At 42.7% G+C, this 18079-nt stretch overlaps 1 protein-coding gene across 1 annotated transcript in view; it reads right to left on the reverse strand.

Moving 5' to 3' along the window:
- Window positions 1-18079, reverse strand: part of pdhx (pyruvate dehydrogenase complex component X) — a 42415-nt gene that overhangs the window by 19628 nt on the left and 4708 nt on the right. The window contains exons 2-5 of the mRNA XM_049574556.1: window positions 13560-13643; window positions 10361-10461; window positions 2355-2569; window positions 521-619 (exon numbers count right to left, since the gene is read on the reverse strand). Of these exons, the coding sequence (XP_049430513.1) occupies window positions 521-619; window positions 2355-2569; window positions 10361-10461; window positions 13560-13643 (499 nt within the window). The remainder of the gene's footprint in view (window positions 1-520; window positions 620-2354; window positions 2570-10360; window positions 10462-13559; window positions 13644-18079) is intronic.

Below are 18079 nucleotides of genomic sequence, written 5' to 3' on the forward strand. Positions count from 1 at the left end.
AAGCGAAATCCTAACCACCTCTTAGTCAGTTTTCACTTGTCTAGTCCCTCCCGCATTTTTCATTTTCAGTCACACTGCCCACACTGTGGCTGTAACCTGCCTCGCTCTGAGTGACACCTCTTATCTCCAGAGATAACGCAGTGTTATGATGGCCACAAGGGGACCCTTCCAATCTGTGACCTTAGGCCTGATGCAATGCCAAACAAGCATCTACAGCTGACTTATCACTTCTCCTCACCCGTCCCACCCCCGCAGGAAGGAACTCAGCGATAAACTGATAAGGTTTAAGTACTTACTGTGGTTAATAACTGTATGTTCATGATGATGTGAATACGTTTATAGCAGTTTTATAATCATTACAGCTTCCGCCCCCACATCAATTTTCTATCATGAAGAAGTCAAACAGTTTAGCTCTTTACAACCTCACACTGACCGTTTGTTATGTAATCAGGGAGGTTCTGTATCATTCATTAGGAAGGCCTTAACGGGCCTTAGAGCTAACCCATTCACCCATACTCACTCCTTGGTGATAAGTCCTCTTGGTCCAGTGGGTGTGGCCAATTTGGGGTCTACACCATGGGTGTCCAGGATGTGTCTTGCTGCTGGACTCAGACGTAACCTGGACAACGAAGAGAGAGAGAGAGAGAGAGAAAGACAGTTTTAGAATAGCTGAAGTTTCAACCCTTATACATTTGATTTAAAGAACCAAGATTAATCCTGTTTGTTTTAATTATTGAAAATGTTAAACCCTATTTTTATTCATTTAAGTGTTTAAGTCCATCAGGGAAGAATGGGCACACAATAAACCAATGCCATGTCTCAAATCACATACTTAGTACTTAGTGTGTTGATTTTGATAGGGTGGTGTTGTCTCAAATCAAACATGGCCATTGCGTAAAAGATCTGGCACCTTTTAACTCATGATTGTCTCTTGCCAAAACGTACTCATGCTATATGTTTGTTTGCTCACTTTACATGTTGTGTATTAATTTAATTATTGTATTACAAATGAATGTGCTTTCAAAGTACGTTTCTATATCTATGAATGTCTGTGGCTGATGCTTGCTGGCTCTATCATCAGCTGAATTGATGACAGCTGCTGTATTTTGCAAATATTTACAGCTTGTCAAGCATCTGACCAGAAAATCTGATACTGCAATCTTCTACAGTGAAGAATTTAACATGCATACACACCAAATGTAACCTGCAGCCAAAGATTGTATAGCTCATGCCACAATCCATGTAACGTCAATGCCTGATGATAAGCTAATATTAGCATCTGTGTCACTGTAATAGTACCAGATAAGTACAGAATTAACCCAATAAACAAACTGATGGCTTATATCCAACAACAGTTTAATGGCAATGAAAAATACACATGCATATTTGGACATGGCTTTGGTGTAAGCAGTGGAAGTCGGCTGACATTTCACAAGTTTGAGGTCTCGTACCTTCCGCTATGTAGGTAACATGTTGATCATTCAGGGTGAGAAGTGTCCAACTTTCCACACTCAACTTTTTGATCGTTATTGGTGCACCATGCTTCTCAATGTGAACACACGCCTGCACTCAAAATATCAAGTATAAGTACAGAAATACCCGATTTGAGACACAGCACAAGTCCTGGTCAAGCAAAGCGTTAACTGAAGCATCCCCGTCCCGCTTTAAAGTATCCTGGCACTGACCCTATATTTATAAAACATGGGAAAGGACCTCATGCTTACTTCAGATGCCATCTTTTTCACAGTTTTAGTTCTACTTGACCTGACTGCCTAAATATAGCCCGCGCCTGTATCTATCGCCTGATCATCATGCTTGCTGCACAAGGAATCCACCGCTCATCTTTCACCCCTGTCAGGCTGATGCAGCCAAGGCACAAATCTGAAAATGTGGACTGGCTCAGCGTAAAATGTTTGCATAACAAACAGCGCCTGTTTGTTCTGTGGCAGCTTTTTTGCTTTTACGCAAGATCATTTATTGTGTAAACAATGCTGGTGGGATCCAACACATTTGGGAATGTGAACAGAGAGGGATCATCGGGTCCAACATGCTGAAGGGTGGTAGATACTGTAAGACCTGAAACCAGCATGACTGCATACTGAACAAAGGAGGATGAGCTTTAGTTCACATTAAGTTCATCAGGGGGTAAACGAATATAACAAACAGGAAGGCTACATTTTAAGTTTAAATGTCAACACAACTGCTGATGCCCAAAAGATGTGACCCTCCATTATGGCCACATTAGACAGGGAGGCGAGTGCAAAGACCTGTAATCACTCTAGAGGGGTTATTCATTTGATTAATCTATACGGTGTGTTATTTCAGCAGCTGAAAACAAGTAAAGTGACACTCACGGTCCTGACGTGGCTGGTTTTGGGGGAGGAGCTGGAGAAGGAGCAGGCGCAGGAGGGGGCACAACTGGGGCAGCGGCTGCTTCTGTAGCAGGTGGAGCCGCAGATGGAGCTGCAGCATCTGGAGGGGGGATCTCAACCTGCTTCCAGTCCTGCCCTTCCTCCACCATGAGGGCAATGAGAGTGCCCAGGCGCACGTTGCGACTTCCCTCCTCCATCTGTAAAGAGGGTGAGAGAGGCACGTTACAGTAAGGGGAGAAGTTCATTAGCAAAACTGGTTCAGTCGCTTCAGCTCAGCTGAGTTTGCTGGAATAAAGGGAAAGGTCTCTTGAACAATTTTGAAGTAAAGATTAAAAAAAACAGCAGTCATTGAACAGATAAATATTTTGACAACCATTATTAGGGGACCTTTTCAAAACAAAAAAAAAAAAGAAGCACAATTCGCATCTCTTTCCATCGTCCATTTTCTCGCTCTATTAACTTCGCAAATCATACAAAGACCCAGCTGTGCAGGAATAGGCTCTTAGAGTGCCATGGATGCGTATTCATGCTGTTCAAAGCTGTCAACTATTGATTCATTATCTTGTTCCAGAGTAATCCAAATCCACTGCGAGGCTAACGCTACTCTCCCCAAGCTGTGCAAGGTGTTGTTCTTCAGTCAATATTGATCAGTTTAAATGAAAGGCCAGGCACAATACACAGGGCTGGGCTGCTGCACTTCATCTCTTTTCAAAAGGTATCCACTTGGAGAGTTGCCTCTTTAACGTGTGGCTCGATACAAGGAGAGAAAAAGAAGAAGAGGAAGAAGAAGGAGGGAGGGAGGAACGGCTGACAAATGAACAAAACTGTGCTGTCGTATTCAATCATCCTGATCAGCCAAGAGATAATCTGCAAATTCTAACAACTAAGCAAATGAAAAAATAAGGTATCATTTCACAGTAAAATGGTACAAATCGAAAGCACTGTGGTATGTCTATAGTTATCGACACACTCCACCCCAACCCCCTCCCTCTAGCAGGCTTGCAAAATCAAAAACAGCACTCCAATAACCAAACCCACTTAACTGGAAAGAGCAGAATATATGAACACCTGTGCTCACTGGTAGAAAGAGCTGCACTTCATGTTTCTTTCAGGGCTACTTCAATGTACACCTACTACTTTTGTAATGGTCGTCAGCACAAAGCTACACTAACCTATATGTACAATAGTTGGCAACACAAAACGACACCCCGGGTTGTAAAACATAGGAATGACAAAAGTGTGAACCTTAGACAATAGGTCTGATGTGTGATTAACACAGAACTGCTGTAGGAGGTGATGGATGAGGGCAAATGTAGGGCCTCTCTGGGAAATCCAGACTCCTGTAAATTTCCACAGAGATCCTTCTTGGAAGTCCCAAAGGGGTTTTTCCACATGATAGAGACTAGAGACGCAATGAATTACGCACAATAGCTGTGGTATCATGACACAAGCAGCGCTGTGACATGTGATAGGCTGTTATGACAGCCATTAATATATCTGTGTGAAACTGAAGAGGAAAACATAGCCCTGAAGAGACCAAAAGACAGGATCTGTGATATACAACATTTATTTATTGTAAAATAAAGTGCTTCAACACACACATACCAGCATGTGCACGTGTCATTTAGTAGTCAAAAATTAGGAAATGGTCTGACTGCTACTAAGCTGAATAATTCCAGTAAATAGAGGATAGTCATGAGCAAATGTGACATGATTCTGGCACCAGTTTATCAACAAAATTTGACAAATAAAATAGCACATTATACAGAATACAGGAATTAATTTGGACAACTGGATCGAATAGATGTGCAACTATCCAAGATATGTTTGTAAAATCTATGAGTAAATACATTTACAAGTACAGGATGACTGGCAGCCTAATAAAATGGTGCACCACACAATTACTTGTTCGCTTGTGATTAAATGCTGTTTTGCAGCTGACTCTCTGTCCTAAGCTCCGCCCACAACCTCTCAGGTTGACAATTTATTTGGAGTGTTTGACCCTGAGGGAAATGCTGTCAAATATTTATTCCACTGGTGTCATATTCTAGATCAGAGTAAATTTAGACAGTGTGATGAGATGTATACTCACAAAACATGGACATGCAGTTTACAAGTCATAAGTTGAGGACCAGTCAGCATTTTACACTTAATTAGACATTAGAAAACAGTTCCAATGAAGTGTAATAACATAGATCCATTTCTCACTAAAGAGGAAATTTTTAAAAAAAACATGACAACATAGAGTATACGCCACATTTTAAACACAAACTGCATCAGAGAGACCAAGAGCTGTTTCATAGCACACCTCTCTGCCACCTTAGCACTTTCTCACAGTAAAAACACATGCACTGTAAACAGCAGTTGCATAAACAGATGCTTTGGACGCTGTAGTGGTGTGGGGCTCAACACTGCCATCAAATGGCTATAGAACACACTGAAACCTATGGAATTTATAAATGATGCTCACACCTCAGCTTCTGCAATGGTTTCAACATTCTGGGGTGAATTCACAGAGAATGGCACCATGAACTGTGCATCATGTGCAACAGCTATCTGCCCTGTATCATGGTCCCAATTACAAAAGATACTGCCTTAATGATACTACAGCACAAACAGGAGTGCAATTTGCCCCTCTTTTTGCGTCTGATTGCAATTATCCACGTGGCGAGGTATAAATGTTGCCTTTATACCGAGAACACAGAGTGAAAAGGTTTCCTTGAAACCTTTTCACAAGCCCAGATTCCCAACAGTAATCACTGTCATCAGGCTCCATCAGGCCACCTGTGCATAGTTTGACAGAGGGTGAAGCCATCAATTAGTTAGCTTCACTCTACTTTAATCCATTAAATGTCAAATTAAAAAGGGTTACATTAACCAGGTTTATGTGCTTGTTTTTGCAGTGTCTATTAACCTTGGTAATGTATTGTAATAATGATTTTCCTTCTTTTTAACAGTGTTATTGTGGGTGCTGGCAGAAGAGTATATAAATAATTGCTCACCTTAATATTGTTGGCATTTACATGTTTTCTATTTTCCTGTTAAAATCAGGTTCTGTATAATTTCCCCTCTCTGCCTCCATGCAGTGGTTTAGCACAGTTAGGTAACCCTCATACAGTGGGTTAGTTCAGTTAGGGTGGGGCCATGAAGGGTTATATAAAGCCACTTGGGCACAGACTAAAGGGGAGTTGTCAGTGGCAGCTTGTGGTTAGGCTGTGTTATTCCAGTTATTTTTCATCTTCTTTGCTCTTTGTTAATTTCCCCATACTTTTGTTCCTCTCCTCTCTTTCACTGTGATTTTTGTTTAATAAAACCCACATTTTTCTGCATGGACTTCAGCCTCCTGAGCCGTTCTTCAATGCAACATCTTTTTTCATTTACCTCCAGTGCCAGCCAGCCTCACTAAAACCCCTCATTTGTGTAGAAATACTCCCAGTAATGCCTCACACAGTAGGCACAACAATGGCAGAGAGAAAAAGAAAAACTGAAATTTTCAGTCCGCGAGCTACGGTTCCTGACCAACAAGGTGCAGAGGCATTCCTCAAAACTTCAGCCAAGGAATTCAAGTGTGACACCACTTATAAATATGGTTCAGTTACCACCACAACTCTCTAAAGAGATGCTAATAATATCACTGTAACTGCGTGTGGCTATTGGCGTTGATCCTTGTTAACTGCCTTGTTTTTGCAGTGATGCTCATTTGTATAAAAACGGGCAAATTTTGTGCCAATATTACCGAATTTAAACACGTGTAAATAGCACATGAGCATCAAGACGCTATATGCTTGCCAGCACAGTCGGGGGTACATTTCACCCTTTGCAGGTGCTTTGGGAATTACACGGTTTCTTTTTATCTTATTTGTGCAGGTTTAGCAGCCCCAAAGGCTGCGCAATGCCCCCACCTGGACCAGGATCTCAAGGTGCAGCATAGGGGAGGAAGAGGTCAGGTTTGATGATCTCAGAATTGAGCTGGAAGGCAAAGCTTTCAATCTACTGGTCCATCTACGTCCCAACCCTCACCTACGGTCATGAGTTCTGGGTAATGACAGAGTGAGGTTGTGGATAGAAGCAGCTGAAATAAATTTTCTCAGAAGGGTGGCTGGGCTCAGCCTTAGAGATAGGGTAAGGACCTCGGACATCTGGAGGGAGCTCGGAGTAGAGCCGCTGCTCCTTCGAAAGGGGTCAGTTGAGGTGGTTCTGGCATCTGATCAGGATGCCTCTTGGGCACCTCCTGTTAAAGGTGTTCCAGGCATGTCCAACTGGTAGGAGGCCCCGGGCAGACCCAGAACATGGTATGACACATCTCGTCTGGCCTGGGGACGCCTCAGGTGACCCCAGGAGGAGCTGGAAAGCGTTGCTGGGGAGAGGGGCATCTGGAATACTTTGCTCAGCCTGCTGCCCCGCGACCCGGCTTCGGATAAGTGGTTGAAAATTGATTGATCAATGGATTGCGAGCATGTCAAATCAGAAGAAACATTTAATCTAGAGCATGAAAAATCGTTTCTTTTATCACAGGGACCCAAGACTTAACCACATACCTTGGGCCAGATACAATTTTTCAGTGGTAAAGTGGTTAATATTGACTGAGTATAGTCAGATTATTAACTAAAAAGTAGATTACATAGTGCATTTTGTGCTATTTTGCAAAAAAAAAAAAAAAAGGCGCATGTAGTTAATAACATTTTTTACGTGAATGGTAGACAATTTCAGAATCAGATAATTTGGTAATGCGTGATCTTTGATGTTCATGTTGTGGCCCTCCTTTCTGTGATGCGTGACGAAAATGGGTTTAGCATGCTGGCCTGATCCAGTCTTCGACCTTTCCTATGGCAACATCCTCACTGTGAAAAGTCTAACAGATCTCAAATAGGGCTCTTCAGGGACCTCTCCAAAGCCCATCAGCTACGCTAATGATATTACAAAGTCAGACTGGACCATTTACGAGGTTTAACCTACTTATCTCCAAACTGTTATCATACAGCCATAAAAGCCCCCTGAGACTTTAAACAGCTCATTAACAATAAGCTCGACCTGGACAATTATCAACATCCCTTTTTACTTTCATTAATTAAGATTGTTTGCTGATGTAACTGTACAGCTTGTGATGCAGATTCCATAAAACATGATTATTCCAGGGTTGTAAGCGAGTTGTCACAGGGGTGTTAGATCTAACAGTGTACAGTCGAAGGTACAAACCAGCCCCTTATTGTATAGTGTTGCACTAGGTGTTAGCCTAAAAATGAACAGAGAAACAGAGACAGATCTTGTTGAGGGAGTGAGCAGGGGTTTGTCTCTGATCAATAGAGCATGACAGATATCACACAAAGAGGATTGCAGCCCCGTCCTTTGTCTTAGAAGTAACAGTCTGCCAGTCCAATGTAATCTCACACAGAAGAAAAAAAACACACAATTCAAGCTGCAAATCAGGAGTCATGTCATTTCTTCTGCACATCATGTTTGTTTAGATTTCTAACCATATACCCACAGCATTACATTCTGGGTTTGAACTTTCAAGTAACCTTTATCACAGGTAATTTTCCCTTTTCTAGTCCATATTTCCAATTGCACTCCACTCTCTCTTTTCTCTTTAGTGTGTCACCTCAATCCCAGCCACTTTCCCCAGTGCACTGCTGGCCCTTCTTGAAGGAAAATATGAACTAATTGAATTCAGCCTTTTTGCTACTCTCATTTTGAAACTCTGGAGCAGACAAAAGACACAGACTTTTCCCCCATTTTGACCTGAGAGTGGTGCACAGTTACAAAGTGATTTATACTACCACTGATTTAGAGGACACATAGCTGTTTAAATTGATCCCTTTCGTGACACGATGTGGAGATGAAGAGAGGAGGGGAAAGGGAGTGATATATAGGAAAGTGAGTGGTTAGCACTGCAGAATGTGTTGGGGTATCTTCGTCAATTTATCCATCTTTTCACATATCTATCAATCAGTCCTTTCTGCCATGTATTTCATTATATCAATCGCCAACATTCATCAACCTTCTGATGTAGCCAGAACTCCCACTGCACAGCCAGTCTCAGGGATCAGGTGCTAGTTGGCTGCAGGAACATCTCGGATGAAATCATCAGCATAAACCACCGCACACAGAACTGAATTACTGTGATTTTATTGGTGGTATATGGTTTATGTTGATGGTTTTATCTACTTATTTACCCATCGATACATTTCTAGACCAGTATTCCCCATTTAAAGCTCAGTAATCTTTCATCACATCTACACACAGAGCAGCTATAACACGTATCTGCAAACGCATACAAGTCACTTCCTACAAGCCATGATTGATTGCACCCAGGGCTGATTTTCAGATTGAAGCCCTCGGGTCAGGGTGGAGCAAGGCAGTAAGAGTATGATGAGATACAGTAATCTGTGTTCATGGTGCTGGTGCTCCTACCCCCAACATCCCCATCCCAATATACGCTGAATCTTTCCCCTGCTCTTTCACCCATCAAGAGCCATGGTTGGAAATTGGTAGGGGGGCTATAGCGGTGCTTGACCCCATAAATAACCCCTGTGGAGCGCAGGAGGTCCCACGTCTACTGCAGCCTGTCCAGGCATTTGGCCACAGGCAGGTAATTATGGTTGCCTCTAAATTAGAAACCGAGTGGGTGCTTGGCGAGCCCCAGTTACACCAGTAAGGGCGGATACACTCTGACCCAGACAAAGTGGATGCCACATTGTCAACGCCATGTAAGAATGCACAAATCTCTGAAATACTGCCACTAGCTGCTGTTTTTATTAACTATACACATAGAGGGAGAGACAGAGAGAAAGAGAGAGAGCTAGGGGGCTTATCTAATGCAGACCATCTTTCTCTGCCAGCTTCAGCTTTAAAGCCCCTACCCCCAATTCTTGGGTGGTTGCTATGGAAACTACCTCATCCCCTCAGTGGCAAAGACAAGGATGGAGTGAGGGAATGTGGAAGAATGTAAGCAAGTGAAATAAAAGGAGCTATAATCCTGTAATTTATATTGACACCTGTCCCTGTGATAATTAATTGATTAATTTAGCCGTTGCTATGTTTGTGCATGTACACAAGAAACGAGTGTGTATTGTTCATGAACAACGCATCTGTGTGCTCATTTGTGATGTGCATCTGCTGGTGCAGACTGGCAGTGTATTTGTTTTTTTTTTTTTGGTTAAGGTTGCACAAACAGACACATCAGCTAATTAAACCCTGCTCCACTCGGGCGTCGCCACAACGTGAGCAAAATTACATGGCAAGGGAGCAGGTTGGGTTATTAGATGAGGCACTCTCTGTGACATGGAGCAGGGGTTTATGTTTTGTATGCATGCTCAGGAACAAACACAGCAATACCTCACCGCGGTCCCGTCAGTTTTTAAAATAGGGAAGCTAAAAAAAGTGAACTGAGATCTTGCTTGAACCACTAGGAAATCCTCCTCCTCCCTCCTACTTCACATAACTGCATTCAGCTCTCTCACATTTAAGTCTGAAAGCACAAGTAGATAAAACATCTTCATCTGTCTGTTCAGGGGGTCGAACATGTGGTGGAGTACTGATGAAAGAAAAGTGATCACTCCGTCTTTGGCAGCCTATTAAAAATTCGTCTGACAAACAGCGCAGTGGGGGGGGGAGAAGTATCTGTCACTGATGACACCTCGTCAAAGCTTTGCCGTCAGTGTATAAGGAGAAGAGATTTAACAAGCGTAGCCAATTAGCATAGGCGACGAGGGAACCCTGAAACATTCACACTTAAATATTAACAGGACTATATCCTACGTGCATATAAAGTCATTTAAAAAAAACATAGCCATAATTACTGCAAATCGCTGACTTTACATAGTTGAGGACATAATAACAGAAAACTAAGGAAGCACTGGTGCTGCAGACATACACTTATAAACACGTTTAAATACTCCCGCAACCTGCTGCTTTCACAGGTAAGTATACCTGTACTCCCTCATCTAAGCATCTCCTGTAGTGGGTTATGTGTGTTTCAGCTCACTCACCAGTATCTTTGCCATGATGCCATCATCATTAGACTCCATGGTAACAACAGCCTTGTCAGTCTCAATCTCACAAAGGGCATCGCCGGCTGCCACCGCCTCACCTGCAAAAGAGCAGAAACACAAGAATGGAATTCACTTTCAAGTCATATCATACAACAAAATGATATATGTGGCTTAAAAAAACTGCTAAAAGTAAATTACTTAACAGGAAACTTTATTAATTACAGAGTATTCTTCGCTTAATAGGCATCCTATTCCATTGCATGTTAAATAATGACATGTATCTGTTAGATTATGATGGATTCAGTCGGATTAGGGTTGGGCGATATATCCCAATATTTTAATGCTATATCTCGATACACAATATATATCTTGATATTTCAACATTTCCTCAAAAGCTATTCAACAATGGTGGGACTGGGAGACAAGTTTAGTTTTTTGTTTTTTACTCAGAAAATATTAACACAATGAGATTTTTTATAAATAATAATCGATTTCACGTCCAAGTAGGTTAAGGCGAACATTAAGACAAACAGAAACAAATGCAGCCTTTAAAATCAGGGGGAAAACAGCATTTCACGTCAACTGTAACTGTTTCATTCACGGTGGATGTGCATTATGATGTAGGGCTGCAACTAACGATTATTTTCACTGTCAACTAATGTGCAGATTATTTCTTCGATTAGTCGACTAATCGTTTTATCGAATAAATGTGTTAAAATGTGTTAAAACGTCGGCCTGTCTCTCCCAAACCCCAAAATTATGTCATCTTATGTCTTGTTTTGTACTCACGCCAAAGGGTTTTAGTTCACCGTCATGGGAGAGTGTGTAAAGCTGCCAATATTTGAACATAAGAAGCTGCAAGAAGACTATTATGGGATACTTTTATAGTACTTTTGACTCAAATGACTCAAACCAATCAGTCGACTACTAAAACAGTCACTGTTGTTTTTAATAGTCGATTAGTCATCGATTAGTCGACTAATTGTTGTAGCCCTATTATGATGTTTTATTTAGTGTACTGTAGTGTTAACATATATTTTGTATTGCCACCATGTAACTGTATAAACCCCAAGAACAATAGCTGCAATGCAAAAGCTAATGAGGATCTTAATAAACAAACAAACATCCAAAAATTATAATAAAATACATTTATTACAGCTTAACAATACAACATTTATCTAAAATCTTAAGCACCTAATTTCCAAACAAGCTGTTCATTAAACAGGGGTTGTTGACCTTAGTGAAAATGCAAATGACTCATCTTAGCTAGAACTGGAACTGCATGAATCATGATCACCAGCAGCATGTTCAAAACAACTGCTCTTTCACTGGGGGCTTCGCACACGCTGAGAACAAATTAGTTGCCGTAAAAACGAAAGCATTCCGCGCAAGGGACAAAAAAAAAGGTTGTGCAAGAGAAATATCTGCTTGGGCTTTGCCCTATATATCAAACGGAGAGCCTAATCAATGTTTCATGGGAAAGAATGTGAGATACGGGAACGCGGCGTGTCGAAAAGAAGGCGAGATCTTTGCCTTTCCCTGGAATCCCAGTAGATTCCCACTGGTCCACCCCATGAGAGAGCTGGAATATATTAGTATCTGCTTAGCAGTGAGAGAGGATGGCAAATAAGGAGCCGCTGGTTCGGTTCTGCCATGCTCTGATATCCATTTTGTGCCACACCTGTTTTGTACAACAACTCTAATGGGGCTTTCAGTGACAAATGGACCTTAACGTCCCCTTGGTTGAAGAAGAACTACTGATGTCAGTCATACAGGAAATGCTTGTTAGAAATCAATAGTTTAATGTTGAAGATAAAGAATGTTTTGGTTACATTGCAGTCCACAGCTATTTGTAGCCTTTAGCCCTCGCAGTCAATCTATTTCATGCAGGAAGTCAAGGCACGGGATGACTGAATCATCTTCAGAGGAGGAGGAGGTAAGGTATATGGGATAAAGGTCAAGGGGTCATGGATGTGACATCTGGGCACATTTCTATCTTCTGGCTGAAAAAGCTGTAAGAGGGTGCTTCACCTGGCCATGTAGCGAAGAATAGTAAAATCAAGGGCAGCGCTATGACAAAGGCAAAATGCTATCTTGTAAAGCCTCAATTTACAGAAGGAGTTTGTAGGATATGTTTAAGGAAGAGAGATGCGTGGGAAAGGAAAAGGAGGAACAGCTCGGGTCAAGGCAATTGTAGGATGTGGATGAGGATGGGTGAGGGGCAGGTTGAAAGAGCAGAGGGAGTATTGACGTCGGAAGCCCCTGAGAGCAAGCAGTAGTGGAGTCAAAATTGGATTTGTATGAGGCTTTAACACCGCGTGACCCAAGGGGTTAGGTGTGATGTGCAACATTAAAGATTAAACAGGTGACCTCAAGCCTTTTCCCCTCTGCTCTCTAACAAAAAGGCAATGGGCATAATAGCAAAAAAGATATTATATGCAGGCCAGGGCTATGTTATTATACATCACTTGCACATATATCTACAATAACATGTTGAATTGATATTTGTGGGAAAACATCTTTAAGCATTCCCACAAGATGGTTTTATTTAGGTTAAACAGGTGTTCTACACTATAAAAATAACACACCTCTTCAGCTGAGGTTCTGTTGTAGACTGATTAATCCCATTACCATCATATTAAATCATTTTTGAAAGCTCTCTTAAACCCTATGATGAATTTAAGGGTAGAAGAGTCGCATCCCAGCTGTGTTTCTCTTGTCACTGAGAATTCATCTTTCCCTCTTTCCCTTTCGAACTTACATACACATGTAAATAGCTCACCCCGAGTCACAGACGCACATGGCAACACAGCAGAGCGGCCAATCAGAATTCAGCATGCTGCCTCCTGATAAATGAGAGAGTGTGGCTGAGGCGCCTGGCTGAGCAGAGTTGCTAAGCAGTGATGAATAGTGACTGCCGTGTTTTCTTGAGCAAATTAACCACCAAAGGCCCTCAGGTGCTTCCAGCGCTCAGTCCTCTGCCTTACATAGCAATCTGATGTCATCCGGTAAATGATTGGTGCTGCCGCTGGTCCATCGTTGTGGGGGGAAAGAAATGCTGAGCTTTTTGATTTGATGAGCAGAAGGTGTTACTGGGAAAATTACACACATTTGGACTGACTGTTCAGCAGGTTAGTTAGGAGAAGTGAAGCAGGAAAAGTGTGGCAGTGAGAGCTGGCAAATGTGTTTCTTTTACCTTCCTTCTTCAGCCATTTGACTATGTTTCCCTCCTCCATGGTGGGGGACAGAGCTGGCATCTGCACTTTGAGTGGGCTGACACCTACAGGATGGAAAAAGAACATAACATTTACATCAGACATACTCAAGCTCAGGCCACAGCAGAAATATTTCCATAAAAATCACATTCAGAACCTTCCTATAGCCAGGTCTGTCAGCATCAACTGGGCTATGAGCGTGTCATATAAATCAAGCAACACGCCCAGAAGGCCTCGGAGGCTCCAACATGGTCAACTCAAGCAGCCGGGCGGGCACAGGAAGAGACAGTGCCACTATGACAGAAGAAAGCTGCAGGTCACTTGTGTAATTATGATCCTTGCTGACAGGGCACCAGAGGCTGCAGAGGCGCTTGTACTCTTGTGGGCCTTTGAGCGACCATCAAAACCTCCTACTGTCACCAGCTGCAGTCACTCAGAGGGTCAGGGGTCAACTGGCTCACAGCACTGTGGTGGACACTGAGTTTCTGGGCTGCTATAGGCATCACTGCTATGCTACAACTAGCCTGCAGTGCTACAGATAAGAACAATCAAGTGTATTGCTTAGACAGAAGGAACACCCCTGTGTTTAGTGTACTCTATATGCTCTATATGAACTGCTCACACAATGCAGACATTTATGTGTTCATAGTGTTGTCACAATACTGGAATTTCTAACTTCCATATATTACCTTGAAAAATGTCGATGTTCAATATCATTTTTGATATTACGGGGAGATATTTAAATTTAGGGCACACGGTTTGAGATAAACATAGCAAAGCTAACATGACGAGAACTTTTATTTTCTTGGTTTGTAGCACAGACGAGCAGAATAACTATACTAAAAATTAACATTAAGGAAGAGCAAGAAACCGCAGCTGGTATCGGTGTATCAATACTGCAGAAAATGGCTACTGAAATTGTTTCATAAATTCATAAGCGATATGTGTCGACACCAATTATATATAGGCTTATATAGGCATGGGTTTCTTAGATATTCACCATAAGAACTAAATAAAATTACTGGAATAAACATAAGATCAAAAAGTTGAACTATCATTATGGGTCTTCCAATTATACTTTTATAATCAATCCAATACAAAATCCTGAAAAGTGTCCTCCATGACTGGATCATCACACTTTTTATCCAAACTATTTCAAAATTTAATAAAGTAAAACATACTTAAAGTAAAGTATATCAAAGAGACAGTTATAAAAAGTCTTTTTTTAGAGACCATGTAGGATTTGCTGCCTCTGCCTCATGGCAATAAAACATCAGTCAATTAAAATTAAAATCCTGTGTGGTCTCTTTTCATGTTGTGTGTTGCTGCCATCTGCTGGATATTTGAGGATGTTACAAAACTTGCCTACATGTGGAAGGAAGGCCAATACACTGCTCAAAAAGTTAGGGAACACTTAGTCTCTATATACAGACTCTACATTCAGTGAGTCAGTGAACGGAGATCTTGCCTTTGGAAGAAGAGTGGAAGAGCCCTGGTTTCTGGTTGTAGGCTGTTTGTAGTCCGCATGATATTGACCAATCAGGTTTGAGCCGGCTGCAGTTGTTGCCAGGTTAAACAGTCCGTGCAGTGAACTAATGAGGCGGAACATAATTGGCGTCACTGCAAACTCTGAATCCATTGCAGTGGTTCAGCATATTTACTTATACATAAACGGAAGTCAGAAACGGAAATTTGCCTCCTCCGCCCAAATCAAACCGGAATGCCAAAAAATCGGGGGTCTGCCCCCAGAGGCTGTATCGCCGTCTGCCGGAAGTCAGACACCGAATACAGCCGATGGGTTCCGAGAATGGGGCACACATGGATCACACATCAGATCTTGATAACAGTGGCGGCTGCTGGTCTTTCAAGGAGGGGAAGCTCATTTTCGGCCTACATCATAAAATGTGTCCGTTTATTTATACGTAAATTCTACCCTCTGGGGCTGCTGCGCGAGGCTAGTGTGACCGCCTGTGAGTGCTTTGGGACAGTGGAGGTGCTCACAGCAGCACCCGCTGCTCGTCGGGGACAGTAACTGCAGAGCGACAGAAAATAGAGTCTCCAAACACGAGTACAGTCTCCAGTAACACCAGAAAAAGATGCTAGATTTGTCGCTAGTCATTTTTAACAAACAAAAAGTCACTAAGAGGATTGGAAAAGTCTCTAGATCAACTCGGAACAACGGAATGAAACTTGAAAAATGCTCCGGTGGTGGTTTATATTTCAAGATCGCTGATTCGCTCATTTCGCTGTCAATCAAAAAGGGATTCAGCCTCAGACAGATCATCCAATCATCATGCAGAAGCCCAGCGTCCAGGCCAGCCCACTGCCCGTAGACCCCCAGAGACACTGAGCGTCCGATGGGTGGGACAAAACTGAGCATTTATCCAATGACTGTCTTTTTTCGCTGCAGTGGAACAACCCACTCTATGCTTCCCCACTGAAGTCTTTGGACGCTGAGCTTCCACTGTTTAATGCACTGTGATGCTACGGGAATGAATGAGAAGAAAGTCGCGTCAGTGACCTGTGATAAGTAGCTGATTCTGAACAAAAGTTGAACGCGTTCTAGCGCATACTTAGTCAATGAAATTTAAACACAACAGTACATAACTGACCACTTATTTTTTGACATTTTAGGGGAAGCTGAGCTTCCCTTGCAGTCTTAGAGCAATTGCCACTGCTTGATAAACATATTATTTAAGTTGAAGTTTACTGATGTACATTGTTAAATCTGTTGAAAACAAAATGACGTAACAACAGTCAATGGAAACCAAAATCATCAACACACTGAGGGCTGGATTCAAAAATCACACTGAAAATCAAAATAAAAAATTGAAATCACAAACTGATCCAACTTGCGTGAATTTGATCACAGCAATAATATAATAATATTGTGACTCAGTAGTGTGTATGGCCCCTGCGTGCCTGTATGCACTCCCGACAACGTCTGGGCATGCTCCTGATGAGTCGGCAGATAGTGTCCTGGGGAATCTCCTCCCAGACCTGGATCAGGGAATCAGTGAGCTCCTGGACAGTCTGTAGTGGTACTTGCCGGTGTCGGATGCACTGATACATGATATCTCAAAGGTGCTCAGTTGGATTAAGGTCAGGGGTACGAGAGGGCCAGTTGATAGCATCAATGCCTTCATCATCCAGGAACTGCCTACACACTCTGGCCACATGAGGCCGGGCATTGTCCTGCACCAGGAGGAACCCTGGGTCCACTGCACCAGTGTAAGAGCTGACAGTCGCTCTGAGGATTTCATCCCAGTACCTAACCGCAGTCAGGGTACAGTTTGCTATGACATGGAGGTCTGTGCGACCCTCAAAGGATATGTCTCCCCAGACCATCAATGATCCACCGCCAAAGCGGTCATGCTAGATGATGTTACAGACAGCATAATGTTCACCATGACTTCTCCAGACTCTGACACATCTGTCACATGTGCTCAGTGTGAACCTGCTCTCATCTGTGAACAGAGCAGAGCACCAATGGCTGACCTGCCATTTCTGGTGTTCTCTGGTGAATGCCAATCGAGCTTCGAGATGCTGGGCTGTGAGCACAGGTCCCACTAGAGGACGTTGGACCCTCATGCCACCCTCATGGAGTCTGTTTCTGACAGTTTGGTCAGAAACATGCACACCAGCAGCCTGCTGGAGGCCATTTTGTAGGGCTCTGGCAGTGCTCCTCCTGTTCCTCCTCACACAAAGCAGCAGATACCAGCCCTGCTGCTGGGTTGATGCGCTTGTACGGCCCTGTTCAGCTCTCCTCGTGCAACGGCCGATCTCCTGGTATCTCCTCCATGCTCCTGAGACTGTGCTGGGAGACACAGCAAACCTTCTTGTGACCGCACGTATAGATGTTCCATCCTGGAGGAGCTGGACTACCTGTGCAACCTGATTGGGCTGCAGGTACCACCTCATGCTACCAGCAGTGACAAGGACACTAGCAGAACACAAAACTACAGAAGAGTCGAATCAGGAAGGATAAGGAAAGAGCAACTGTCTGTGGCCACCACATGAAAACCATTCCCTGTTTTGGGGGTCTTTCTTTTGCCTCTCCATTGCACCTGTTGTCACTTTCACTTTCAAGTGTTTCCTTAATTTTTTGACCAGTGTACAGTACAGGCCAAAAGTTTGGACACACCTTCTCATTCAATGTGTTTTCTTTATTTTCATGAATATTTACATTGTAGATTCTCACTGAAGGCATCAAAACTATGAATGAACACATGTGGAGTTATGTACTTAACAAAAAAAGGTGAAATAACTGAAAACATGTTTTATATTCTAGTTTCTTCAAAATAGCCACCCTTTGCTCTGATTACTGCTTTGCACACTCTTGGTATTCTCTCCATGAGCTTCAAGAGGTAGTCACCTGAAATGGTTTCCACTTCACAGGTGTGCCTTATCAGGGTTAATTAGTGGAATTTCTTGCTTTATCAATGGGGTTGGGACCATCAGTTGTGTTGTGCAGAAGTCAGGTTAATACACAGCCGACAGC

Source organism: Epinephelus fuscoguttatus, linkage group LG4, assembly GCF_011397635.1.
Source record: "Epinephelus fuscoguttatus linkage group LG4, E.fuscoguttatus.final_Chr_v1".
Taxonomy (NCBI): Eukaryota; Metazoa; Chordata; class Actinopteri; order Perciformes; family Serranidae; genus Epinephelus; species Epinephelus fuscoguttatus.